At 41.7% G+C, this 26,645-nt stretch overlaps 1 protein-coding gene across 4 annotated transcripts; it reads left to right on the top strand.

Annotated features, from left to right (window-relative positions):
* Positions 1 to 97: 97 nt before the first annotated feature.
* Positions 98 to 26,564, top strand: gigyf1a (GRB10 interacting GYF protein 1a). 4 transcript variants are annotated; one of them, XM_076881931.1, is made up of 26 exons: positions 98 to 358; positions 5,671 to 6,294; positions 6,400 to 6,463; positions 9,258 to 9,387; positions 10,173 to 10,268; positions 10,451 to 10,568; positions 11,034 to 11,142; positions 11,472 to 11,671; positions 12,186 to 12,415; positions 12,511 to 12,631; positions 12,767 to 12,952; positions 13,514 to 13,671; positions 14,182 to 14,347; positions 14,485 to 14,651; positions 14,997 to 15,100; positions 15,224 to 15,318; positions 15,429 to 15,502; positions 15,606 to 15,743; positions 15,964 to 16,173; positions 16,297 to 16,517; positions 16,651 to 16,808; positions 16,953 to 17,116; positions 18,656 to 18,700; positions 18,948 to 19,092; positions 19,930 to 23,212; positions 24,377 to 26,564. In XM_076881931.1, the coding sequence occupies exons 3-25, from the start codon at positions 6,429 to 6,431 to the stop codon at positions 19,995 to 19,997; spliced, it is 3,138 nt and encodes a 1,045-aa protein (XP_076738046.1). In that variant the 5' UTR covers positions 98 to 358; positions 5,671 to 6,294; positions 6,400 to 6,428; the 3' UTR covers positions 19,998 to 23,212; positions 24,377 to 26,564. The 4 variants fall into 4 exon arrangements, with proteins under 4 accessions (XP_076738046.1, XP_076738045.1, XP_012780459.3 ...); XM_076881930.1 differs by having other exon boundaries at positions 15,218 to 15,318; XM_012925005.5 differs by having other exon boundaries at positions 14,485 to 14,708.
* The last annotated feature ends 81 nt before the right edge of the window (positions 26,565 to 26,645 follow it).

Raw genomic sequence — 26,645 nt, 5'->3', positions numbered from 1 at the left:
GCGTGCAGTACACTCCAGTGTCCAGGCTGGTAAATAGGGGTGTGTTTGCCCTGCTACAGCATTGGTTAGGCGCTTGTCAATGTCCAGTCACGTGGTGTCACACTGACGGCCATGTTTCCGAAACACAAACAACAAGAAGAGCAGCGACTGGGAGCCAGCAGACACATACTGATACGCAGAAGCGACCGTTGGTGGAGAGGGGAAAAAAAATAATAAATAAAATACAGAGCACGACTTTCTGAAAGTACTATTCTGTCGAATGAATACGTTTACAGTGTTTAAAGAGACCAATGCATTCGATAAATTGGCTGTAGACACGCCGTGCAGACAAGCAGTCTGGTAGCTATAAACAGTGAAGGTAAGCCATGGTTCCTCTTTGCTGCCTGTCTTTTAGCTAGCTGGCTAACGGGAGCTAACATGCTAATAGCTTCTGCAGCTCGAACGGGTCGGTGTTATCTGTCATGAAAAAAAAAAACATTTTCACTGAGTTGTTTAAGAGCTAAAATTCTGTTTCTGCTGTTGTTTGTTTTGTTTACAACGCATTAGTACCGACAGCGGAGTGGCGCTGGTGGTCGTCCGCACATTAGCGGAGCAGGCCGGGGACTCAGATCCCAATACTCCGCCCCCTTTGCCGACATATCTGGTGTCATTTGAACCTACAAGCCAAGGCCTTTACGATCAGTGCATACCTTGTGCTAAGTTACGAAGCAAGCTAGCTAGCAACTGCTCATATGCAATAGAAATATGATATCGAGGCCAGTGAGGTTGTAACTAGGGCTTTATTGCACTTTGCCCACAAATCAGTTCGCTCTAATTGGCTTGAGAGGCGAGCAGGGTACGCGCTAGCGTAGCTCGCCACAACTGTCGGTAGCTAACGTCAACTCCGACTGTTCTGTTTAAATGTTAGCCACATTTAGCACCATCGGTATAGTTAATTTAGTCAGAGTTGCAAGTTTGCTTGCACTTGTATCACTTTGAGCCACTGGTACCGCTCCCTTTTACTCAGAGTGGAATCTTTATCCCGCCACGTTTTGGAGTGCATGAGTTTTGCTAATATTCATACGCACAAGAAATCCCATATTCCGACCTTGCATTATTTATTTAATTATTTATTTATTATAATTTTTTAAGCAAAGTTGATACAGGGTATTAAACGAAGTTAAAAAAAAAAAGTCTGTTGGACGGCGCATAAAAGTAAAGAAAAATTTGCCATATCTGCTAGGAGCTTAAAGAGCAATAAAGTGTCATTTTATTCGGTGAGGTTTTCTCTGTGAAATTATTTTCTTTCTGGATTTCCCTTAAGCCATAACTGATCTGGCCATTATAACTGGAGCCTGGTATTACAGGTGTTTTTATTGTGCTGCTTTTAAATTGACAATTGGTACACCTGCTAAGTACACCTGTTTAAAGTACAGTACTCATGTAAAAAAAAAAAAAAAAAAGTACTTTGCGTTCTGATCAGGAGCCTGAACATGTCTGACAAACACAAACTGGGAACTGTGTGACTGGAATGGTTTGAATCCTGTTTTAAAGGGCATGTTTCAATTTTCCTGTTCACACATGACAGTTCATTAGGTCCTACTGTCTTTTAAATTCATGTAGAAGTTTATATGCTTTTGGTTTACAAATGCATAAAATGGTCTTTTCCCCCAATAATTCAGAAGAGAAATTTAAATTAAGATTTTATATTTGCTGTATATTGGAATGTAAACTGGACCTGCTCAGTATCTTCCATTTGTCTTAAACATGTCTGTATTGCAGTGTTAATAGTTTAATGTGGACTGCTCTTAAATCTGCTTACTCGGTAATTATTAAATTCTCCTTTTTACATTTTTCTGTTTTCTGTCTTTAAAATCTTTACCAGTTGCAGTGATTATGCACTGAGTAGTTCCATCAATTTGTATTGCCTTCTAAAATGATAATGAATGTAATAACTAATGTAAATAAGGCAATCATATCTACTGGCAATGTAGCAGATTTCTTATAGGTACAAAAGTTCAATTAAGACCTCGATTTTCCTACTTTTTTTTCCTTTTCTTTTTTTTAAACCAAGAAAACAGGGATATGTGAGCAGTGGGGCTTTTTTTTAAAAACTGAACTTTAGTAATACAATAGGAGGATGTACTGTGCAGTTGCTAGGAAATTGCATTCATTTGTAGGTTGAGTGGGTTAGCGGTCTTTAAACAGGTGAGCAGATTAATTAATTGGTTTTGGACATTTGCTTTAAAATAACAAAGGCCAGCATCCTAGCTGCTAGGATTTCCTGGAGAGAGGTTTAGGTGAAAAGTTTAAAAAAAAGTTTCTGTCTGTATTTGAGATGCTCTGATTAAAAGGGCAGCAACTACATTGTTAGTGGGGGTGTCCAGTTGAGTCTCAAAATTATATCCAAAGAAAATTTGCAGTAATTATATTTTACAGAAACAATACTGAATGTTGAAAAATGCAGGCAGCAGTAGGGCTGGGCGATATGGCCTAAAATTCATATTGCGATATAATTTGAAGCATGTGTGGTAACGATATATATCGCGATATATTCTTTTCTTCTGTATAACGTATTTTCCACACTATAAGGCACACTTAAAATCCTTTAATTTTCTCAAAAATCGAGAGTGTGCCTTATGTATGAATTCTGGTTGTGCTTACTGACCTCGAACCGATTTGGGCGAGCAGAAATCTGTTAAAAAATGTTTTAGTTCAACTTTGGTAAGCCGCACTGCTTGATGGATTGTCAGAGCATTCCGGTGCCGTAGTGAGGAGCTTCGCGGAGTAATCTGGGTCCAAAACTCCGTCTTCTTTAGGTCCCAAAGTCAAACGAACACTAAGAGTTAAAAACGGTCTAAATTCTTTCATCTTTAATTAAATCATCAGCATTGCTGCTTTATCGGGTGTAACAATTAAGTTTAGCATCCATGAAAACAGAATTTATTACATTTAACGGAGTTACAAGTTAACAGGAATTTAGCTCGCTAGTTTACACCTAAACATTTCATACCATGTTCTGACAGAGATCTTTGAAACTAATTAAAACGTACAGCTCTGCTACCACTTCCAACATAAATGAAGACAGAAAAATAAACAGCAGTGGCGTTTGCAGGGTTACTGAAGTTGGACTACCTGGTATGTAACGTTATGCTACGTGATTGCTAGCGACACAGCTATGTTAGCATAACATTAGCACAGTGAAGCTGGAGGATGAACGCCAACTTTTTTTCCACTCGATAAAAGTTAACGTGAGAGATTCTGGTGGTCGGGGACAAATGCAATCGCATAGCAGGATGCTATACACAGGCCAAACTTCAGTCAGGAGAACAACTGAGATTATTCATCCACAATACGAGGTTAGTTATTAATATACTGCAACAACATGGGACTAGAACAGCTGCGAGAGAATTCAACATTAATGAATCAATGTTACGGAAGTGGAGGAAGCGCAGTTTTTGGCTTTCCCCATATTTCAAAAGTGCTTCATCTCTTTGCTATGACTGTCGCCCGCCATAATTTGCAGATGATAATGGTTTTAGCCGGTGCGATGCTTTCAACCAAAACAGGCGCAGCTTGATGACATCATCAACATGCGCTATCGCGATAGAGCGATATAGTCAAAATCTCTATCGTTGGCCAAATTTATATAGTTTCTGTCGTATATCGTTTATATCGCCCACTCCTAGGCAGCAGCATTTATAAGTGTAACTAAATGAAGTGCATTTTCCATCCTTATTTTCTGGTGAGCTGTCACTGATGGCACGTGTACTAATTTGAATTGTGAGTCTAATGAAACAACATGCGGCAGCGTTTATAGTTAAATGTTAGTGACACAGTTAGCCCAGGTAGTGTTTTCCCTGGAAGTTTTAAGCAATAGTGTGAATAAGTGCGTAACACTTCAGTTTAGCAGTAAATAAAGTTAAAGAAGCTGCACAATATTGTCACATTAAAAAAAAAGCAGTATTTTTTCCCTGGTATTTTCTATCTAAGGCTGAGCTTTTTAAACAGGTGCTTAAGTCTCTTTTTTCATGTAACTGCATCAGTAATTGCCTAATTTCCATCCACTTTGTTCTTCTTTTTCATAACAAGTGCAGCTAACCATGCTAGGTTGAGTCATTTGTAGCCTGGTTGTAGTTGGCGGTGTTTTTTGTTCTTTTTCTTCAAGTCATGAAAAGTTTGTTTCCACCTTTGGCAGGAGCAGTTTTCTTGCATATTTTTTTTTAGCATAGTGCTTTGTTGGAGGTTGTTTAAGTAGCTCAGTCTTTAGTTAAATAGTCGTTGGAGAATGACATGTGACTCTTGCTCTCAGACATGTCTGGGCCTTGTCTTGTTGTAGTGCACACTAGGGATTGTAAATGCATGCCTTACTATAGCAATGATATTGCACTGTGGCGGTTTTATAAGATGTGAAAATATTTTATACCAATATTATCGTGAAGGATGGCACAGCCCCAACTGTAAGAATAATAAAACCTACAGCTTCTCTGAACCAGTGTGTGTCATTGGTTAACATTATCAACAGAAGAGCTTCTTGGCTCTGTTGCAACAGGGTTCATCTAAAAAAAGGAAAAACAAAAAAGGGAGAGGAAAAATTGGCTTCAAACCATCGTAGCCAACATCATTTTATCTTCTTTTTTAAAATTTATATTTATTTTCACATAGATTGTCAGTTGTTGGGAATCTTTTGTTTCAGTTTAAATAAATCAAACTGTAATAAGCCTGAGTAAAGTTTTCTTCTCTTCATGCTTTCCTCATGTGCAGTATTTACTACCAACATAACTAAGCGTGTAGCAAAACAGCGCATTAGAGGGCAGAGAAAGTAGCATCCGTGCAAATGCAAGATGACAAAGCTAATTTAAAACGAAACCGATTGAAACAGCAATGTCTATTTTCTCTAGTTTGCTAGCACCATGTAGCCAATCTCTGTAAAGTGCGTAGGTAACCTTGCAAGTGTCGGTTATATGCAATGATGGCCATTTAATAAAATGTTGTGAAAACTTGTGAACTTAACCTTTTTTGTTCAGCGTCTGTGGTGAGGGAATATTGAAGGAAAGTAGTCACCAAGATGGGAAGAAGCTGGAAAATATGGCTTGTGTTTAGTCATCAGTGTGCGAACCTAAGTGGTGTTCATGTTAAAGGGGCAATATATGTATGTATGTGTATGTGAGCATTTGCTGCTGAAGTTTAGTTGCCTGGATATTGCTTTAGTTGCCATGACATTTTGAGGAATCATCCCCAGCCAGCTGCATGGTTTAGGAAGCATCTGGTTCACAACATGACTGAAATAGACTCGGTGTATTTCAGGATGGAAAATCTCCTGTGAGCAGCAGAAATGTTGGAGTATGACTGAATGCTATACTAGAAATAGTTTTCATTTATTCAGTGAAGGAATACCACAGCACTTTCCCCTCAACTCAGAGTGCTGCAACACATTGATCAAATTGGGTATCTGTTGGTGAGTCCCAGGCACGCTGCGTAAATGGTATGTTGAGTCTTTGCGGAGAAAATCAAATTATGGTTCCTTCACTCACTTACAACAGAGGTGGACTGCCAAGCGGTGAAAAAGCATCTCAAGAGCAGCAGCTAATTTATGAAGTGTTTACTTCTTCCCATTTTTCTTTGAAATTTTATATTTCTCTCATTCTGTCTCTGTTTAACACTATTTTGTTTTCTTTTTTTTTTTTCCAGTGGTGCAAAGGGAGGAGGTCAGGAAATAAAGGAGTTACCTAGAAGGTCTCCGTCAGTCCACATTTCAGTTGGAGCGAGAGAAAACGGCACAGAGGGAGTGAGAGAAAGGAGAAGAGGAGTGCGAGTCGCGTCTGCTCTTGGCAGCTGTTCCAGCAGCCTATTTCATTGTTTTTTCGGCTGTTATTTTGTTCCTGCGTTACGTCTTTTGATCAATCAGTTCATATTTTTAACGTTAATGTGAGATATAACTGCTGTAAAAAAACAAAAAGGAAATCGCAAACAAAAAAAAAGAAGACATTATTAGCAAGAGTGTTTTATTTTGTTCCATTGTTAATTTCTAAGGTTCTTTTCGTTTCTTTTTTATGTTAACAACCTTTTTTGGCTGTGAGTAGCAGGAGCTTCCATTCTCCAAACTTATCATTGAAAGCCCTTCCTTAGTTAGGACCTGATAACCTGGTATTCCTCAAGCACCTGAAACTGGCAGCTATTCTCTTTGTGTGTTTGGGGAGCTCTGTGACCACAGCTTAAGCACCACTCAGCCTTCTAGTCACCTAAGCCTAACTAAAGCCAGCCAGCTCGAGCCTGGTCCAGCCCAGTCCAGCCTGCTCCGATTATCTGGACAGGGTAAGGAACCGTTTTCTTTTGTTAACCCTCCTTTTCAAAGTTGCATTTTATTCGTCACAAAAAAGAAAAAACACAAAGAAATCTGGATACTTTTTTCCTCCTTAGATACTCAGTTCTGTGTGGACGTGAGGAATATGACTGCTGAGACTCTTAACTTCGGCCCAGAATGGTAATATTTGTATTTTATTTTATATTTTATTATTTATATATTTTCAATTTTTTTTATAAAGAAATATTTCCCAGAGGAACCAAGTGCTTATTTTGTTTGTTTTTATTTGTGGGGGAAAATTAAAAGCGGATGAGTTATGCTGAGTGCCATTCTGTTTTTTTATTTTTAAGGAAACTTTGGACATAATGAAATGTGCAGATTTAAGCAACCTCCAAATGACCTTCTTGAATGTGGCCGTTAAATCGCAATGGCAATTTGCTTAAGTCTTAACGTCCTGTGTCAATTGGACTCGTTCCCCTGAAAATGACACTAGGAAAAGATCAGGGGTTAGTGAAGTTGGTTAGGTTATAAGCTGCTGTTCGATCAAATTCAGCTCAACCAAAACGGTTCAGAGTGTCCGTACCAGAAACCATGAAAACAAAGGCCCAAAATGGAAGCGATGACCTGAAATACTTAGATTTTTTTTAATGGTCTCTCATTAAAGTAGAGCTGATGTCTTTTGGTTTATGAGTTTTTGTTGGACAAAATGAGTTGTGTGAAGGTGGCACCAGCATTACCTGAGAAAATCATCGTAAGAGTAAACCGGTATGAAAACTGCTGTTAGAGATGCTGTTAAGTAACCTTAGCTGTGCAGATGGCATAAGCAGCCTTCATTCTTCAGTTGGCTTCAGGGTGTTGACCTATCCTTTGTGTTTGGATTGGCAATGTGACCAAGAAATGAACACTTAAATTGAAATATAAACATTTGTAATGTCATACCTTGGTTGGATCTTTCTGCAGTTTGAATATAGGCGGCCAAGTTACCACATAAGACAATATGTTGTAACAGGAGAGAGCATGCAGTTCGTTTACAAGTGTGAATGAATCATGCACGTGTAAACTTTAGTTCTCCCCTGAAGGCCTTATTTTCTGTTTGATCAAACTTCAGTTGGATAAAACAGACTTTGTTGTGGCTTTAGTCACCATGTTAGCAGGTAAGCTAATGGTTACCATTAGGTGAAATTACATGGTATGCCCAAAGCACATCAGCTACCTGGCTAAGCCTAGCTTCGCTACTCACTTTTCATAAGTGAAATGTTGTCTGAAGTCAGTTCTGTTGTCCTTCTCTGGAATGTGTGTTTGAGCTTTTGTGGACTCGGTACTACTCTTGGCTAGTGTTGCTCACTGTTGGCGCTGGGAGTAGAAGAGAGCGACACTAATGGTAGACACTAAGAATCAAGCATAATATTCTCGGATTCTTACAATAAATTCTCGGTCAGTCTTCACATAGAAATCATTACACAGGTTCTTAAAGGCAACAAATAGTACAGAGGAAGGTCTCAGTTTTAAATTCCGTTACAGTCTGTTAACACATGGAAAAAAAAAAGACGTTGCTGAAGACGTTTAAACTTGATATGAAAGTGCTTTTAAAAATGAGTCTTGCTTGCAGGCGCCCCGCCGTGGTTAGTCATTTCAGTGGTAACAAAGTGTCGGTTTTGTCACTGCTCTCTCCTGTCCATCTCTCTTTCCTTCTGCTGTTTCTGTAGCTCAGTGAATGTTTGTGCAGCGATTAATGGGGGGGCGTAGTCTGCAGTTTGGTAGCTCTCCATCTCTAACGGCCCGTGACTGCTGTGTGCATTCTTGGTGCAGTGCCAGTCTCACAGAATATTTCTGCCTTTACACATCTGCAGCTGCTTTGCTCTCAGTGGCTCTCGTAGCTCACTTTCATCCTCGTACCCTTTTTAATATAGTTACAGAGCGGCCGGTTCATGTGCTCGCCACATACAGCTGCCTGACCAGCATGTTTACACGTCTTTAAAGGCCAGTTAACCTTACGAAATTATTTAGACCATTCGAGCTTTAGTTGGCAGCGCAGCCTGCAGCTATGTTAGTCATTGTGGTCAAATTCAAAGTAAAATATTCGGCCATGCTTTTAGGTTGGTGTAGTTTCTCTTACTCCAATCTTTGTAAGACTCTCAAAGGATTATTCATGTAGAGATTTAAGTGTGTAGAGGATATTTGAATCCTTGTTAGGGAGGAAAGCTCATGTTTTGCTGCAGGTAAATGCAGGTGGGTACATATGATGCACAAATATTTCTTAGTAACCCACCCACTGGCTTGCTTCCTGAGCGCTTCTCTTATTATGCATATTAGTTGCTGCTCCACTTATTTTTATCCTCTTTGATTTGCTACATGCTACCAACTGGGCTTTCATGAAGCTTCCCTTTACCTTTCTACCCCCCACACCCGCCTCTCCATCTCTGAGCTGCATATGGTTTTGATGTGGAGCTGAGAGTCACTGACACACTCTGTAGAGGCATGTGAAAGGAGCCATTGTTAAACAGCAGGCCTTGGAAGTTGGCCAGCTAGTAATAGCTTTTTAAAATGAAATCTTGAGATTGGAAAGCTAATATATCGTCAGCATTGAGCCAAGTGTGTTCAGGGGGAGCTGTGTGGGAGGAATTTGTTACAGAACATTTACTAAAAAAAATTTCCTGCTGCAAGATGAAGAAAAATAACTAATAGCATCCAATTGAGATTAAAAGGAATTGTGTCAAGGTTACACAATTGCTCTGATTTTCGTGTGTGCGTGCGTTCAGAGCCAACTGGGGAATTTGCACCAAGTTATTTATAAAGCTTGTTTTTTACATTACATGTCAGAGATTGTTATTAGCTTGGGGGGAAAAGTAGAGCAAATACACAGCTTTGAAAGCTTTAGCATGCAGTTGCAAAACACCTATTTGTTGTACTGGACAGTCGCTTTAATTCCTGTTGTTGAAAGTAAAGTACTTTATCCTATGTCTTTTACTCACAGGCTCCGTGCACTGTCCAGTGGGGGGAGTGTGACGTCTCCCCCTCCTTCCCCCGCCATGCCAAAGTACAAGCTGGCCGAGTACCGCTACGGCCGAGAGGAGATGTTAGCACTTTATGTCAAAGACAACAAGGTTGGTTAATAGTTTACTCATTCTCTATTTATTACAGTCTATACCAATGTGAAACACTGAATCCCATTCACATGGGGCAAAAATGATGTAAGCTTACAGTCACCTGTTGACACAAGGAGATGGATATCAGCTAAAGGAGCGGTCCCCAACCTTTTTTGCGCCACGGACCGGTTTATGCCCGACAATATTTTCACGGACCGGCCTTTAAGGTGTCGCAGAAAAATACAACAAAATAAAACTAGTACCGCTACTGAAACAAAGAAGAGTTATTCATAACACACGTGAAAAGACCCAGGAAAACCGAGTTAATGATAAAAACAATAACAAAATAACGCTGAAAACAGATTAAAAACCCTGAAAATCACACCTGAGCCTCAACTCTCGCGGCCCGGAACCAAACCGGTCCGAGGCCCGGTTTATGAGATGCCGGGCTTGGAGTACATTGACAAAAACCCTGCCTTTAATATCTGTCTATAAGCACAGAACACCGAACTGCAGTTCACCCCTGTTTGTGAGGGGCAGTCAATCAGAAGTAATTGTCTTAGAGAAGAAGAGAAGAGAGGATGGCCTTACAGGAAAACTGCTTCTTTCAGACAGAATAACCCGACGGGCTGAAAATAAGGCTTACTCTGAATTGCGACTCATACAAAGCAGCATAAATAGTGTAGAACAATAGGACTTCTCTAAAGTGGTGTATAAGTCTGTATCCTTAAACATATGAACATGTTTGAAGTCAGAGTTCAAGTTTTTAAGAGGTGGTTTTGTCCTCTTGTTGTTGCTTTTAGGTCCCAGAGGACATGCAGGATAAGGAGTTTGCTGCTATTCTGCAAGAAGAGCCCATGCAGCCACTGGCACTGGTGCCTCTCACTGAGGAGGAGCAGGTCTGCACCAGCCACACTCTCACAAATGCATATCTGCAAATGTTAAACTGTTTGAGCCCTATCTTGTGGTATCTCACCCTCATACAGATTCAGTTGACAGATGTGCCTGTGAGCTCACATTCCTCACATTCCTCTCTCCTTTTTTTTTTTTTTTTTTTTGGCTCGTTCAACTCACTCTGCAGAGGAACTTCTCCATGTCTGTGAACAGTGTGGCAGTGCTGAGGCTCATGGGAAAAGGAGTGGGTGGTGCGGCCCCAGCTGGAGTGGTCCGTGGACGAGGAGCCACACGGGGTGGTCGAGGTAACGGCAGGGGAAAAAAAGTTGGATGAGGGACACAGGCAATAAAGTATAGCCCCGATTGAGCCTGTTCACAATCAGTTGTGCTGCAGAGTCCAACAACAACAACAGAAGGGCTGCTTAAAGCCCTCGGCTCAAACTACAATGGCTGCTGCCCAGCTAAAGTAAAACAGTTTATTTAAGGCAACTACTAAAGTGTTTATTTCCTTCTTTCTTCCACCATCTTGGTGCAACACACTTCCTCTTGGCCTGTTTAAAATAGTCCTCCTTTTGTCCAGCCGCAGCCTAAAAGCACGGGGCTTACGCGCTTACCTTGTCAACACATGCCAATGTAAACACATGCACAGTTCAGCCCAGCAAAGGAAACCACAAAAGAAGAATGATGTTCGATGGTGTGTTGATGTGTGCACCTGCCTGCAGGATGAAGCTACTTAACCACACATGCCTTGTTCTAATGTGTATAAACAGGCCGAGGCCGTGGTGAAGGTGGATTCTACCAAAGAAGTATTGAAGATGCCGAGGTGGGTTTCGGTCGCAGCGTCCGAGAGATTCACCGCAGCCAGAGCTGGGACGACCGGTAAGGATAAACTACGCACGGCACCTGCACTGTCCTTAAATTGTTGGTAAGGTCATGCAAATAATGACTCCAAGTGCTCTGTTGCACAACAGAAGCCTGTTTTATCATTACTCAGAGCAGCTGTCAAGCAGTGCAGCCTAGTCTGTAATCCTTTCAGGTATTTTTTTGTATTTCTTTCAGTTTTCCTTCCAAGATCTGGATAAGCTGTGCAAATGTATTGTCTCCAGTGTGAGGTGTTGGTTGCACACACTGCTCTTGGGTTAAAAACTGGCCCATGTTTTCTTCTGCTAACTGGTCTAATTTTCCCTTCATTTCCCTCCTTTTCTCAGGGGTGAGCGTCGATTTGAGAAGCCGCTGCGGCGGGAGGTGGGACGTCCTGGCTTTGAAGAAACTGGAGGTCCCGTGGGTCCGGTGAGGAAAGAGTACACAAGGGCTGACAGTGATAACTGGCGCACCCTACGGGAGGAGCAGGAGGAAGACGAAGGGGAGCCGGGCAGTAACTGGAGACTTGCTGGATCCCGTAGGGATGGTATGATAAACACAAACGTTTTTTTTATTGTCATAAACTCTGCTTTGTTTATTCCTCTTTCTGCTGTCAACACAAGCTAAGACTTGGATCAAATTTTTAATGTTCCTTTGACATAAACCTTTTGTCCTAACTCATTAGTGTGGAAGCTACACTTTGGTATAGCCTCATTAAAATCACTAAGATGGAGCATCACTGAGATTTGTATTACTCATCATTCCACTGTTATATTACTGTGTTTTTAAGCCTATGTTAACAATGTGTGTGTCAACTTTAGCTTAAAGGACATTGTACTGGCATCTAGTGGTCAGTGATGGGAAAACCAAGCAGCTGGGTTTAGGTTAAACTAAAGCTTCCTGAGTTTCTGCAGACTCAGCAGTCGGCTTCAATGAATCATGATCTTTCCAAACCAGATATCTTGAAAATGAAACTCCAGATTGAGTTAAAACAGAAAAATAAATTTCTGAGTGTAGCTCAGGTCAGTTTTGAAGCTAATAACTTTCCATTTGTTTACCAGATGGTGGTCCTCGCTCAGCGGGCTGGCGGGACCACAGTGGTCCAGGAGAAGGTCGGAGGAGGAAGTTTGATTTCGACTTCCGGGACTCTGACGGGCACGGTGGCGGGCGTCGGCGCGCAGGCAGCGATGGTCTAGAGGACGATAGGGACGGCCTGCCTGAGTGGTGTACAGATGAGGAGGATGGGGAGATGGGCACTTTTGACTCGTCTGGAGCGTTCATGCCTATGAAGGTACTCAGAATGATGTTTCTGTTACTGTTATGATATTGTTTTAATATTTATTTGTTGGGATTGCTTCACTTTTTTTGGTCTGTATCTTGTATCAGAAGAGTGGCAAGGAGACAATCCTGGAGGAGTTTGAGTTTAAGGGGATTGAGGAAGAGGAAGAGGAGGGAGACAGCCTTGCTGATATGGAGAGGAACAGCGCTGAAGGAGACAAAGACAAGGGTGAGGCGAGACCGGATGTCTTTATTTGATCTTACATTTACATGTTGTCTTCTATCTTTTACCTTCACTGATCATAGTCAATGGAGGATTCATTACTTTTTTTCCCCTTCCTTTCTTCCACTCCTGGCCTCACAGAGATTAAAGAAGCCATCTTTATTGTTGGAGATGGTGAGACAAAGCCAGCATCTCCTTCGTCTTCTCCAACAGCTCACTGTCCCCCTCCATCGCTGGAGTCCCAACCCAGCAGTGCTAATCAAGTGGTGGATAATGCCCAGCTGAGCAACAGCCAGTCTGTGAAGGCCAGCAGCACGTCTGGTGAAAGTAGGTCATGTTCCACATACCTCTGTGTTAGTGTGCCAACAGGACAAAACGGCAATATTATCTTTTTTTAAAAATTTGTTTTAGGCAATTTCATTAATGTGTTAAACTCTTATAAGAAAAAAAAGAACATGTTAACTGTCTATATCAAATATACATGCTTCTGCATTTCAGTAATTATTAGACTGTTTGATTTTGTATAAATCCGGAATAAAGTTATTTAGGCAACTTTTTATTGTGCAATGATTTAAATTTAAAAAAGGCTTCTAAAGTGAGAGATCCTGAACCTTTGGTTTCATGACCTCAGCCCTTTCAGTCTCAGGTCGGCGTGTTTGAGCAAGGAAATTCAGCCATGTTGATATTTTGGTTTGAAATAGAATATGTTTGCCTCAGTCATTTGATACTTTGTTTACTGAACCGGCTGCTGGATGTGACACAGAGCCAGTAGGCGGCTCTACCGCTCACATCAAACAACACCAAACGCTAAACTATAAATAGAAACACTAAAAATAGGGCCCATTGTTTTACTCGTTTCTTCTTTTTCTTTTCATGTGCGTATGTCAGATGCAGCTCCATTAGGGGGCTCCAAGGCCCAGCTGAGTCCCAGCGGCGCAGCCACCTCCTCCAGCCTGCCTCCTCCACCCCCTTCATCTGCTGCTCCTCTACTCCCGCCATCTGGAGGAGACGCTGAGGACGACGAAGGCATGAAACACCTGCAGCAGGTAGGAGCAGCAAGAGGAACATTTCAGACAAATTATGTAATCATGTCTAATCAAACTACATTTCACAGCCTTCAGGTGAGGGATGAAACTGGTGATTATTTTGCTGCTGAATATTCAAAACCAGAACTGCACTTTTCTTTTTTTGTCTTTTGATAAAGCTCACTGCTTTGAATAAAAACGCGATGGTTAGGCGGGAGGCTGCAAATATAGAGCAGTTCATTTGATGCTGATTGATGTGCCGGAAACTGAAAAGGACGTCTGCATGTCTGTTCTGTGCTCTTCTATATATTGTTTATATTTTCACATATGTTACTTTAAACAAGCATCACTAACATAACCTTGTCTGACTAGGTCTAAAACCTGCTGAGCTTTGTTTTAGCTGGTATCAGTGCATTCAAAGTTGTGAGTCTTAGCTGTACTATTAGCATCGCCACCTTTTCATCCTACGGGTGAGCCTGCTACACCAACTCTTGTCGACTAGATAATAAATGTTTGTTTATATTTGTGTAGGAGGCAGAGAAGATGGTGGCATCACTGCAGGATACTTCTTTGGAGGAGGAGTGCTTCACCCAGGCTCTGCAGCAGCAGGAGAGCAGGAACACGGCAGCTGCTCTGCCGCTAACTCACGAGGCTGCCATGAAGTGGTTCTATAAGGACCCCCAGGGAGAGATCCAGGGTACTCCTATTCTCCTGATGATACTTTCTAAAAACATGAATAAAAACTGTTAATTTCTTGAGGTGAGATGAAGCTAGTCCGACACCTAAGGTCAGTTTCTGCATTGCAAACTCTCCTCTGTCCTGCCCACCAACCAGGTCCATTCACCACGGTGGAGATGTGTGAGTGGTTTCAGGCTGGCTACTTCACCATGACCCTGCTGGTGAAGCGGGGCTGTGATGAAGGTTTCCAACCCCTGGGGGATGTCATCAAGATGTGGGGCCGCGTGCCCTTTGCCCCGGGTCCCTCCCCGCCGCCCCTGCTGGTGAGACAGCTACCACCAACGCAGCGCCCGCAGCCCAACCGGGGGCCCGCCGGGACTGTGAGTCAGAGCTCAGCCACCCGAGAGGATGGGGAGGGGAGGATGCAAATGAGAGGGCACATTTCTAGACAGGTTATGGTGGCAGGAATTGTAATTTTAAATTCTCACCTCTTAATGTCACACAGTTGATTTAATGAATTTTCTATTGCATGCTGACTTGGATAAATGTGTGTAAATGTAGCTGAAATATTACCAGAAGCAAGTCTGTTCTAGATGCAGTAATTTGCTATTGTAATTTTGAGTCTGACTTTTCCTTTGTGTTGACATTATATCTTTCCCCTTCATCAGGGAAACCTGGACCAGGAGCGCCTGAAAAAGCAACAGGAGCTTGCAGCAGCAGCTCTTTATCAACAGCTCCAACAGCAGCAGCAGCTATTCCAGCTCATGAACAGGTGGGTGGAGGCTTCGCCCTAAATTTGTTGGAGTTCATTCCGGTCCTAGTTTGAACTTTGGAGGACATGTTTAGTTTCAAAGTAAACGTACACGTCGGGTGTTGCTTTATGTCCCAGGTGCAGTGAGCAGAGTATGATGCCTTCGATGAACAGATCGATGTCAGTGCCAGATACAGGGTCCATGTGGGACATGCATACCTCAGCTTCACAGCCGTCAGGTACAGTGTGGACTGCTGCTGTTTGGTTTGTGCACACACAGGCAGGCACAGTTAAAACACACAAACTGTAGCTGCTGCCGCTAATATGATCCTTTTTCATTTTCATGTAGGTGGTGAAGCCAGTCTTTGGGACATAACAATGAATCCTTCTACTCAGGGTCCAACTCTCGAACAGCTTCAGAAGGTGAGGGCTGTTGAATAGTAATATCAGACTGTGAGTCCATTGAGTCATACCAGCGTCAGATCCAAATATTCATTCACAATTACTGATGACGCATTTCCTTTAGCTCCAGCAGGAGAGGCGAGACGCTGAACTCAGGGCGAAGCGTGAGGAAGAGGAGCAGCGTAAGCGAAGGGAGGAGAAGAGAAGGCAACAGGAGGAGCAGAAAAGGAGGGAGGAGGAGGAGATCTTCAGACGCAAGCAGGTGGAGAAATTTTGCATTCATTTTATCCCATGTGTTGCCTTGGGGTTGTTAAATATGTTACTGGCTTTGTTCATTAAAGCAAAAATATTCCGTGCTGCGTTTTGATTTAGTTTTCATAATGTTTGATATTTTATTTGCTTTGCTGAGCGGCACTAAATGCTGTTTTCCTCTAAGAAACGAGAACCACAGCTATAGCCTGATCTGTCATATGTTCCCGCAGTGTCGTCAGCAGCAGGAACTGATCATGAAATTGCTGCAGCAGACCCCCCAGCAGCAAGGACCGGGGGCAGGCAGCTCTAGTTGGAGTGGGGCTTCCTCTTCTGGGCTTTCTAAGGCAGGAAAGCCCCAGGCTCTGGCTTTGCTGGAAATACAGCAGGAGACTGAGAGACTCCTGAAGCAGCAGCAGAGAGCCCAGCAGCAGAGAGACCGCGTGAGTTCACCATTCAGGTCTACAGCAATGATAATGTTAGCATGTAGCAGGAATTTGCATGTTTGAAATAAAAACGTACATATTGTTGGTCATTTATGGAGCCTGATTTTTATCCGTTTGCAGCACTCTGGTTTGTCGATGGGGAGCTCCTCCATGGGAGGGCAGTGGGTGGATGGCGTCGGTATGTGGGGAGGGCCGGGTAGTCTGGAGAGTAAGAGCAGTAGTGGAGGGTCTTCGGGCAGCATGGGCATGTGGGACGAGGCTGTGAAGAACCAGACCGGCCTGCGTGGGAACAGCAACAACAACATGGGCCTTAAGAACAGCCGCAGCAGCCCATCACTCAGGTGAGCATGTCTGGGCAACTCAGCTGATGTGGATTGTTGGATTGCCCAGTTATAAAGCACTACTTGCAGGAAAAAGTGGATTTCTTTTAGTTGATGATAGTAATGATATAATTTGCCTGGGTGTCCTCCACAGTGATCAGTACATGATCCGTCGTAAGCGCACCGAGGAGGAGGAGAAGCTGCTGAAGCTGCTGCAGGGCATGAAGCCTCAGGACGGCTTCACCACCTGGTGTGAACAGATGCTGCACGCTCTCAACACCTCTGCCAACAACTCCTCCTCCTCTGTGGATGGTAGGCGGTTCAACTTTATCACATTTAGCAATCTAAAGGGTGTTTAGAGTTTACCCTCAGCTTACAGACATCAATAGCTGATGTCTGTGTAAATTACAGCAACACTTCTGTGTCACTAATCATTCACGTTGTGTGTTTATCAAGTTGCCACAATTGTGGCATACCTGAAGGAGGTGGAGTCTCCCTATGCAGTGCTGGATTTCATCCGGTCCTACCTAGGGGACACAGTGGAAGCCAAAGAGTTCGCCAAACAGTTTCTGGAGCGACGTGCCAAACAGAAAGCCAACCAACAGAGACAGCAGCAACAGGTAGGTTGAAAGAGCATCAGTCCAAAATGTCACCTGCTCGGTAAACAACATCAGTGTAATTTAAAGAAAAGAAAAACATTGCTGAAATGTTCTCTTTATAGAACACAGAAAGCCTGCCCATTAAAGCCTTTAATTTATAGTATGACGAGTGGCTAATTGTTCATTTTTATTGTGAATAGACACAGACTGTGTTCAGTAGTTTGCATTTTCAGTCGGAAACTGATGGTTTTCTCAGGTGGGAATCGATGGTACATTCTAGTCTGTACAAGTGTTTGATGTAGTGTTCAATTTCTGTGAGTTAACTTGGAAACCTAGGGGATTCATAGGCTGTATAAAATATATGGTTGGAGCCGCTGTGACATTTTTTTTTAATTTGACCAACACTGAGTTGTTTTTCAGTGCCAGCTTGAGACACTTAAACCTCACTGCCATCATTCACAACCAAGAACAGAAAAACTGCCTGAAACTGAATGTTTAGAGCAGTCTGAAGTCAAAGCTCAGGGATCACTTGTACATACTTGTGTGTGTGTGTGTGTGCGCGTGTGTGTGTGTGTGTGTGCTAATTAAAAATAAAGACAAGATGATAGTTTATTGACTTTAAATGAAATTTGCAGATTGTTTCGGTGAAGTTTAATAAACTCCTTGCTATCTAAAATATAACAGGACACCGGAGTAAATTCTCCAGCATCTCACACTTCTGATAATCAGTTGTCTGCCTGACATTTATTCAGCTGTGTAAAAACTAACTTTAATCTCAGCCAAACAGATTTACTCAGGAACAAATAAAATACTGAAAAAAGCCAAACAATAACATTTTTAAGTTATCTAAGTGACTTATATATCATGTTTAACCTGAGTAGTGAAAGACAGCGGTGGGTTTGAAAACGATTTGCCGGGGGGTCCGGTATTCTCACGGCTCTAGTGAGCCTAGCCCCCGGCTCGCTATCGAGCTGGTGGGTAAAAGACGTCTCCGACAACATCGGAGTGCTTTTGAAAATATGTGGTGTCCTGATAAACTGAGCAGATATTTGAGGTTTACACAGCTACATTCTCGCCTGAAAATATGTTAAACGTTTATTTTGTGACCCAGAAAGAATAATAAGAGTAATATTAAAACTAACTAGCTGCCGCCATTGTTGGAAACTAAGCTGGGCCGCTTCTTCTTCTTCGGGGTTTAACGGCAGCTGGCATCCTTGTACATGCAGTGCTGCCATCTTCTGTTTCAGTCCGTTATTACACTCTTAAATCCTGCCACTTATTCCTGCGTCTTTTGGGATCTTACAAAGCTTCAAACGACGCATCGACTATTAAATTAGTCGTCGACGATTTTGATAGGCGACGTAATATATAAAAGCATGACGCGTCCTCTTTAAGACATTATGGACGTGGTTTCACACACAAACCTTCTGTGATTAGCTGGATTGAAATTGTAGGAAGTGAATATTTTGGATGAAGGTCAGGCTTTGCACATATGTGTTTAAAAGTATTATTAACAGGCTGAGAGTGGCTTTAATTCCTCCTCTTCTCTTTGTGTCCTAGTTATCAAAGGAAGTGGCTGGATTGAACATGAACTTCCCTCTGCAGGTAAATGCAGACATGCCTCTAAGCCATACACGCAGGATTGTTATTAACACAGCATCAATGAGTGCTCTCCTTTACTACAACTATAACTTCACTACAGCATTAAAGACTTTTTGTAGACAGTGAAAACTTTAATTTCTTTATGAGGAGTCTCCTGGATTGAAACTCGAAAAGAAAACGGAAACATCAAAGGGTCACGTCCAACCTGGCACTGTTACGATCGTGATCATTTTTGCTTTGTGTTTTTTAGGATTCAATGCGAGGTATGAATCCCAACACTCTGCAGTCCATGTTTCAGGCCAACCACATGGGCAAGGCTGGTCTCTATGATAACCAGGGAGGAAAGATGAAGAAGAAACAGCCCATGATGCTGCACTCTGACCCCAGCATCTTAGGTACGCGACCTCAAGAGCTTTTAAGGTTTTTCCTTTGAACTTCTTCACCACGTACATGGACAGCTTTACCAAAAAGTGTTTTTCTTTGGTTTTAATTTTGTTTAGTTTTCTTCTGTCCAGTTTTTTTTTGTTTCACTAGGTTTCTAGAGTGTATTTAGTACTGTTGGTGTTTGTTATAGTTCCCAGTATATGTTCATATTGCCAGTTTTTTTTTTTTTTTTTTTTTTTTTTAACACAGCTTAGTTTGAGTTAGTTTTCGATCCTTTTCGAGCCTTCGTTTTTATTCACACCCACCTTCAGCTTTTAGTTCAGAGCCCAGATCAAGTACATGAGTTACTCACTAGAGGAAATGCTTAGCATGGAAACGCAAAGTGGAAAATGTAGTCATTTGTGCAGTAGGATTATGTGTGAAGTGAAACCAGGTTGTTTCCACTGTATAACACTGATCTGCTTAAATGACCTACCGAGAGTAGAGATGCAATAATAAATCAGCTAGCTACCAATGCTCCGTCTCAGGGAGCGTTCAGAGTCCAACTTGTTGATATGTAAAACAGTATAAACACAGCTTATTCACTCTTCTCTGACACAGTGTAATTTGCAGTGGGCCCTTCCTTATAATGCTAACACTGCAGCTGTTTATTCGCTTTCCGAAAACCTTTTCAGACAAAATCCGAATCGGCAAAGAAACCAAAAAGAAGCCAAGACCTCTTCTTATGATATCGTTTTCTTTATTCCCTCCTGTCAGTGTTTAAGCCAGCCTTTAACCCCTTGTGCCATCCTTCTCTAATCTTGGTGTACTCTCTCCCCTCTCTTCCCTGTGCCCTCTCCTACCTGCAGGGTACTCATTCCACAACACGGGCGAGTGTATGAGCCTGAATGAGATGGAGATGGTGGAGGATTACTGATGTGACGCAGCGCAGCAGCAATAGCTACCTGAGGCCTTCTGTCTTTTAATCAGACAAACCTGATGACGAATGTGCACTGCTGGGGGAACCGAACTGGGGGTTGTGGGGTACAAAGGGGGGCAAGCATGGTGGTGAGGGGGAGGTGTGGAGTGGAGGCGCCCAGTTCTGCGCCTCCCACTCGTTCTTTCCCTCTGGATAGAAAAAATAAAAAGGGCTCCCTGCTGCACCAGTTGATCACTAGAGCAGGGGAGAGGGGGGGTGAGGCGCGGTGAGGTTAAAAGGATGATGGGTATCCTCTGGCACTCAAAAGATTAAGCACCTTATACTGAACTAATGCACTTTATTGAGATGGGATTTGAATAGTTTTTCTTTTTGTTCGTGTGTGTGTATGCGTGCGTGTTCAGAATCAGTGCGCATACGGTGTGTGTACGTGCACATTATCGGCGTGTGCAGCAGAACTGGAAGGCGGCGGTGAAAACAGCGAGCAGGGCCGAGCGGGCGGGACGTTAGGTTTTCAAATTCAGGGGGACCTTTAGTTGAAACCGTATCAGAGAGCAAATCCTTTCTCAAAAGACAAACACTGTTGATATTTCTCTTGTTTAGCATTTTTTTTTTTTTTTTTTTTGGTTCTGTTTTTTACGTTTATATAAAAAAGTAAAGCTATTGAAAAATGGATTATAAAAAAAACTTGAAGATTTGCACTTGCCTAAAAAAACGAAATAAGAAAAACGACAAAAAAAAGAAAACAAATGGGGTTAGTTAGAAGTGAATATTTTTGTGAATGTGTATGAGCGACTGGGAGTGGCTGATGTGTGGCGGCTGAGTTGTGTCAGTAATATACAGTCTGCACAAGTTTTTTGTCTTTTGTTGCTTACCAAGATGTATGAAACATAAGAGGCCATTTTTGTCTTTTCTGTTTGGATAGTCATTTTGTATTCATGTTTAGAGTGAGTGTGTGTGTGTGTGTGTGTGTATGTATGTGGTCCTTTCCAGACAAGGACGTGTGTGTTTTATGGGTGTGACTGAATGCTCGTGTGTGTGTGTGTTTATGAGAGAGAGAGAGGGCAATTGCACAACACATCCTTTCTCTCACCAGCTCTTCATCCCCTGATAGAAAACCAGAAATGCATATATTTGTAAATGTTAGCTTTGCTCTCATCACATGACGACCACCACTAGTTTATTTCCCTGAGCTTCTCCCCATGGGGAGCCGTCTCTAGACCTGAAAGGGACTAAGCAGACGTGGCGAATCATGAGGGACATTACTGTGTGCGCATGCGAGTGAGTTTTTCAGTGTGCGTGTTTAGAGTACATGTTCATTTACTGTTCATAGAAATGAGTTAAAACTACAGGTACTCATTTTTCTTGTTGTTGTTGTTTTCTTGTATGTGTATGAATGCACATTTGTGCCTAAGAACTTGGATAGGGTGCATGGCCATCGAGACATTAACTCTTTTTTGAGAGCGAGTGTGGTGCGTGTCAGTGCTCAGCACAGTGTATGTAAAGTATGTACGTTGGTATGGTAAATATTTCTAGTTGAGTCTAGGGGTGATCCATCGGAAGGCTTAGTCCAGCGTGTTTTTCCTGGGGGTGTGATCACGTTGCCTTTTGTCAGCTCTCGAACTTGTGAATGAAAGGTGTCGAGTTTCTGACTCTGAAATACAGAAAACCACAAAAAAACAATTAAAAAAAATACAGCATCTTAATGTGCAAGTGCACAGAGCGGTGCATGAAATGTTAGCATATTGTGTTACATATTCGTTGTTGCAATTTGATAATGACGAGTTTTCTTTTTTAAATGAAAAATATATATAAATATATACATTATATACAAAGTTTAAAAAGTATTTGGACTAAGATGAGCACTTGGGGCTGCTATTTTTGTTGTGTGTTTTTAATTTTCTTTTCCTTTTTTTTTTTTTCATTTTTTGCCATGTGAAGTGTGTATTATTTTTCTTTTCTTAAGAAAATATTGAATGTATTCCAAAAAAAAAAATGACAAGAAACCCGTGCTGATACAAGATTTTGTTTTTGTTCCTCAGAAGATTTCAAAAATGGAAACAAAACCGAAAAAAGCTTCAAAGAGTTGAGCGGGGTCTTTTTTTTTTTCTTTCTTTTTTTTCATTTACACAGTGGAGGAGAGAGACAAACTCGAGATGGATACAGTTGAACACACTGCCTCTACAATCCTGGTCGTACAAATGGTGACTAAAGAAAGGACTCTTTCTATTCCATACTGGAGCTTTGGTTGTTTACAAGCCACATGGATATCTGTGGGTGCAGTTTTATTCTTTTGTTTTATCTTTTTTTGTTCCCACATGAGACGGGTGGGGTTTGCAAGTGCGCTTCTGCCATAAGGACATTGAGTGGTGTGGTGGCGTTTTTGTTTATTTTGGTTCGTTGTTTTTGAGGAAGAGTGGCAGGCATCACAACAACATGGACAGGATCCTCTAACTAGATCTGTGTCGTGGGTCCTGAGACTTGATCAGCCGCGGAGCGGAGGTAGAAAAATCAAGGATGGGGCTGTGTTTTGTGGAGAACCGAGTGCAGGGCTGCAAACCCTGGAGGGGGAACTTGAGAGGACGGTATGAGCGCATCCGCTCGGTGCTCTCGTCTTCACCTCGGCCCTTGAAAGCACTCGCACCCTGCCCTCACCGACTCACCTATGCACTTTTGTTCATTCAAGCTGTGAGGTACAATTTTGGGGATGGGAGCACAATTACAACAGGAGGATTGCTACGACTTTGACAAAGTCACTGAAAAAGAAATTCCCAAACTGAAATAAGAGACTCGAGAAGCTCGTCTTCTCCCACCTCCTGTACATAACCATATTTTTGTATTACCTTTCAGAGTAGAAAGAAAAAAATGCAAAATGGATGAAGGAAAATTCATTGATTATATGGAGTGAATGTTCTTCAAGAAAACCAATCTTTTTTTGTTTTTTAAATCTAGTTTGAGATGGGACTCGCTGAGAGTTTAGTTTGCCAGTAGCCCTGAAGTAATCGGGGAAGGAACGTAAAACCACATGGACTGAGGTGGTGGCCATGCTGCAGTGGCTCCAAGACTGACTGATAGCTACTTATCAAAATGGATGTTGCAGTGGCTACAAAGAGCCCACCAAGAGTGTTTGATCAACACGCACAGTAAAGAGATGGACACTGATGACAGCCTCAAGAGCTGCAGAGTGACTACCGGAGGACAAGTGCTTGGCATTGGTAAGATGTTCTTCCAGGATTTTAATTGTTTTTATCCTTTTTGTTTTTGTTTAATGCTTTTCTACAGTGTTAATTTTCACAGTAAATTTAGTCTGTTGACTAAAACTTTTAATTTTAGTCATAATTTAGTTGCCTAAATTCTATTAGTTGACTAAATATAGTAAATCTAAAATCGATTTGACCAAAATCTAGAATTTGTCGTGTTTTTACTGGTGAGCGGCGCTCCACACGTTTTGCAAAACCTCTTATTTTCCTTGACGTGTGAACTGTGTACATGTGTCTTCTCTTCCTCTCAAGGCTCAAAATTGTTGCTTTTTCATGAGAAACGAGGATGGGAGTTGTGTCGTTTCCCGCCACCTCAAAAACAAAACAAAAGAACTTACTGTTTCCGGGGAAGATCAAATTTGTGCGTCTAACCTCACTGCACGAGGAGATTACTCAATTTAATGAATTGATTCAGATTGGATCTAGTCTCTCCAGAATATCTTCATCTTGTTATTTGCTGATGGAAGTATCCATACATTTTCATTTAGTTGACTTGTTTCCATCAGCAGGAAAAAGGTTGCTGACAAACTATGACAAAAATTATTGGTCAATGAAGCTTTCGTAAAGTTACAGGTTGCTTTCCGCACCTTCATGGATTTGTTAAATTAATTGATAATTAACTATGGCAAGTTAAAATTGTGGTAGATGATCATTGTAAGGCTGTAATAAAACTAGATGTAGCGGCCAGAATAAAAAGTGAAGCCAGTGTAGCGTTGCCGTAACTCGCATTCTCTCGCTAACGTCCAGCAGAGGGCGTTTGGAAGGCTACAAGAAAACTAAGCTTTAGTGTGACCTTATTTAAAGTTCTTCCTGGTGAAAGACTTTGTGGTCTTGTGGGCATTTCAAGTCTTGCTGAAACTTTATGTTCATTTAACAAATTTTGGTGCCGGTTAGCATGAAAAAGTGGGGTAGCCTGTGAGTCTATGCCCTGGTGTCTCAATAAGCACTGACCCTTGTTCATCACAAAAACACCACAGTGGAAATATTCAGCTCAAAGCTTCACAACAGAACTTTTAACAGTTGCCACTTCCATCATTTATATACAGTCCTGTCCTCTGTTAATGCCTGTGTCCAAGTTTTGCTGATTATGTCTTGCACTCTTTCTATGTGTTTTCACAGGAGTCTGGCTGTGCTTTATTTGCTGCCCTCTGCAAGGAGGATCTTATCTACAGCCAACCCATGAACCAGTGAACCCTAAACCTGTCCTTTTGAACTTAGACCCTAAGAAACTTTTTTTGACCTCAGTGTGGGCAGGCCAATGGCATTATACGTTGGACAGATGAAGTTGCAGGTTTATCAACTCTTCATCCCCTTTTTGCTGGAAGTGTTCGGTTAAGGATTTAATCCCACACTCCATCTAAGAAGAGGATACAAAGGCTTGCGTTGCCCAGAAGTTCATCATCCACCTCAGCCGGAAAACTCTCGGATGGTGGTCTTAAAGGTCTTCTAGCCATTGGGACCGATGAGCCGCTCTCCTGCCCAGATGTCAGAGACAGTGTGCTGGGATGAGTTTTGGTGGACGTGGCCGGATTACATCTCAGCCATCGCAAAAGGCTGCTGCTGTGGAACTGGATGAACTGAAAGAATTGTACAAGGAAAAAAAGGACTTTTGAAAACAAAACACAAAACTATCATATGTCACATAAATTCTCAAGTCCAAAGGAGCAGGCAGACACACTACATGCACACACTCAGCTAAAGTTACATTGGCTCTCCTCTGGAACAATGTCTACACACACATGCACACACACACACACACCAGAGATACACAATATCAAACGACACAAAGACACACAAGCATCAACGCCCAGCAGCATAAACGCTGAGCTTTGTAAATAATGTAAAAGTTAGTGTTTTTGAGTTTTCTCCATAATGGCTTTTGCTTTATTTCTTTGTTCAACATGCCTTAAATTGTATAGTTCAGTCTGAAATGGCTTAATGAAAACGTTCTCAGTTTAAGTTGGAAACCACCTCGTTAACTGTACTCTAAAGAGCGTTTTAACAAGACGTCTGTTCGCTGACAGACTTGTCCTGTATAAAAGTGTAAATGTGATCTACTTTAAAGATACTAGTTAACTAAAGAATAGAGCAATGAGGGCTTTTTGGTTGATCTAATTTTACTGGTGGTTGGATTTTTGTTGCCCTTTTTTTTTCCGTTTTGATCCAAATAAAGTGTGGATTCGTTGAGATTTCCTATTTAGATTACTGCTGAAGGTGCAGGCTTGACAAAGGGCTGAAGTCTGTGCTGCCTGGAGCTGGGCTTACTGGGTGATATGCAGAGGTTCATCTCAGAGCACGTGCTTGTTGCTGTGTCGTATCTGTTGTTGGATACAGTCCTCGGCAAAACTGAACCAGAATGGCAGGTCGTCCTCAAATTGATTTGTTTTCTTTACACTCCAGGGGAATAAAATGTTTTAGGAGTTGGATCTTTTTACAGTTTTGACATAGTGATTCACACTTGTCTTATGAGTGCTTGTAAGAACAGGCATGCATGATGGTTTGTAGTATTTGTGGGGTTTGACACTAAAATCTGTGTATCTAATAGTGCTGCTGACCATCAGTGATGGCACTGAATCGATACGGAAGCGACCAGGCTGTGGTGTGTCTGAAATCTGAAAGGTCTTCTCGGACCACGTCTTTACTCTGTATGTCTCATTAAATTTAAGAGATTCGTGTTTTTAGTCATTCTATAGTTTGTTTGTTTTTTCCTTCTTTATAACCAAACATATGCAGTTTTTTATCCAAATGGAAACTGATGTTTATTGAATACCGTCAGTTTAGACTTGTTAAAAGTTTCTGATCAACTGTGGGTGTGGTGTGCAGTTTTCTTCTATAGGTAAGTGAAGTAGCCACAGTTGGCATTGGTATGTCATAACTGTTGAATTGATATTGAATTATTACTTTAAATGTTATCACATTTTTTAAAAAGCTTATACTGTGATGGATGAATCATCAGTCTATTTTACTGCACTACAAAAGCTTTTATGATCAGAGAAACCACAGTATTGTGTCTAAAGACCCTGGTTGATGAGCAGCTTGACCCGCCTGCTTCAGGATAGAAGCTATAGATGGAAAGATTACCTGGTTCAGTTTTGCTGGTTACTGTAACACCGACTGTAATGATGGACTCATGGTTATACCCCAGTCAGCCCATCTCCTTCACTTAATATGTCGTTGAATGTTGTTAAAATAACAGCATACATGTAATGAAAATGTTTTGGAAAAGAACAACTGAAAAGAAGTGTAAATAGTTTGGCTTTTGTTTGAAGAACAAAATAAATACTAAATAAATAGCATTTAGCTGTGACCGACTCTGTGTGTGTTCTTTGGTTATCTATGAAGTTTGAGTAAAAAACCAAGAAGACATCTTGTTATGAATCACGCTTAT

This window comes from Maylandia zebra, linkage group LG3 (assembly GCF_041146795.1).
Source record: "Maylandia zebra isolate NMK-2024a linkage group LG3, Mzebra_GT3a, whole genome shotgun sequence".
Taxonomy (NCBI): Eukaryota; Metazoa; Chordata; class Actinopteri; order Cichliformes; family Cichlidae; genus Maylandia; species Maylandia zebra.
This window is presented reverse-complemented; position numbering and strand designations above follow the sequence as displayed.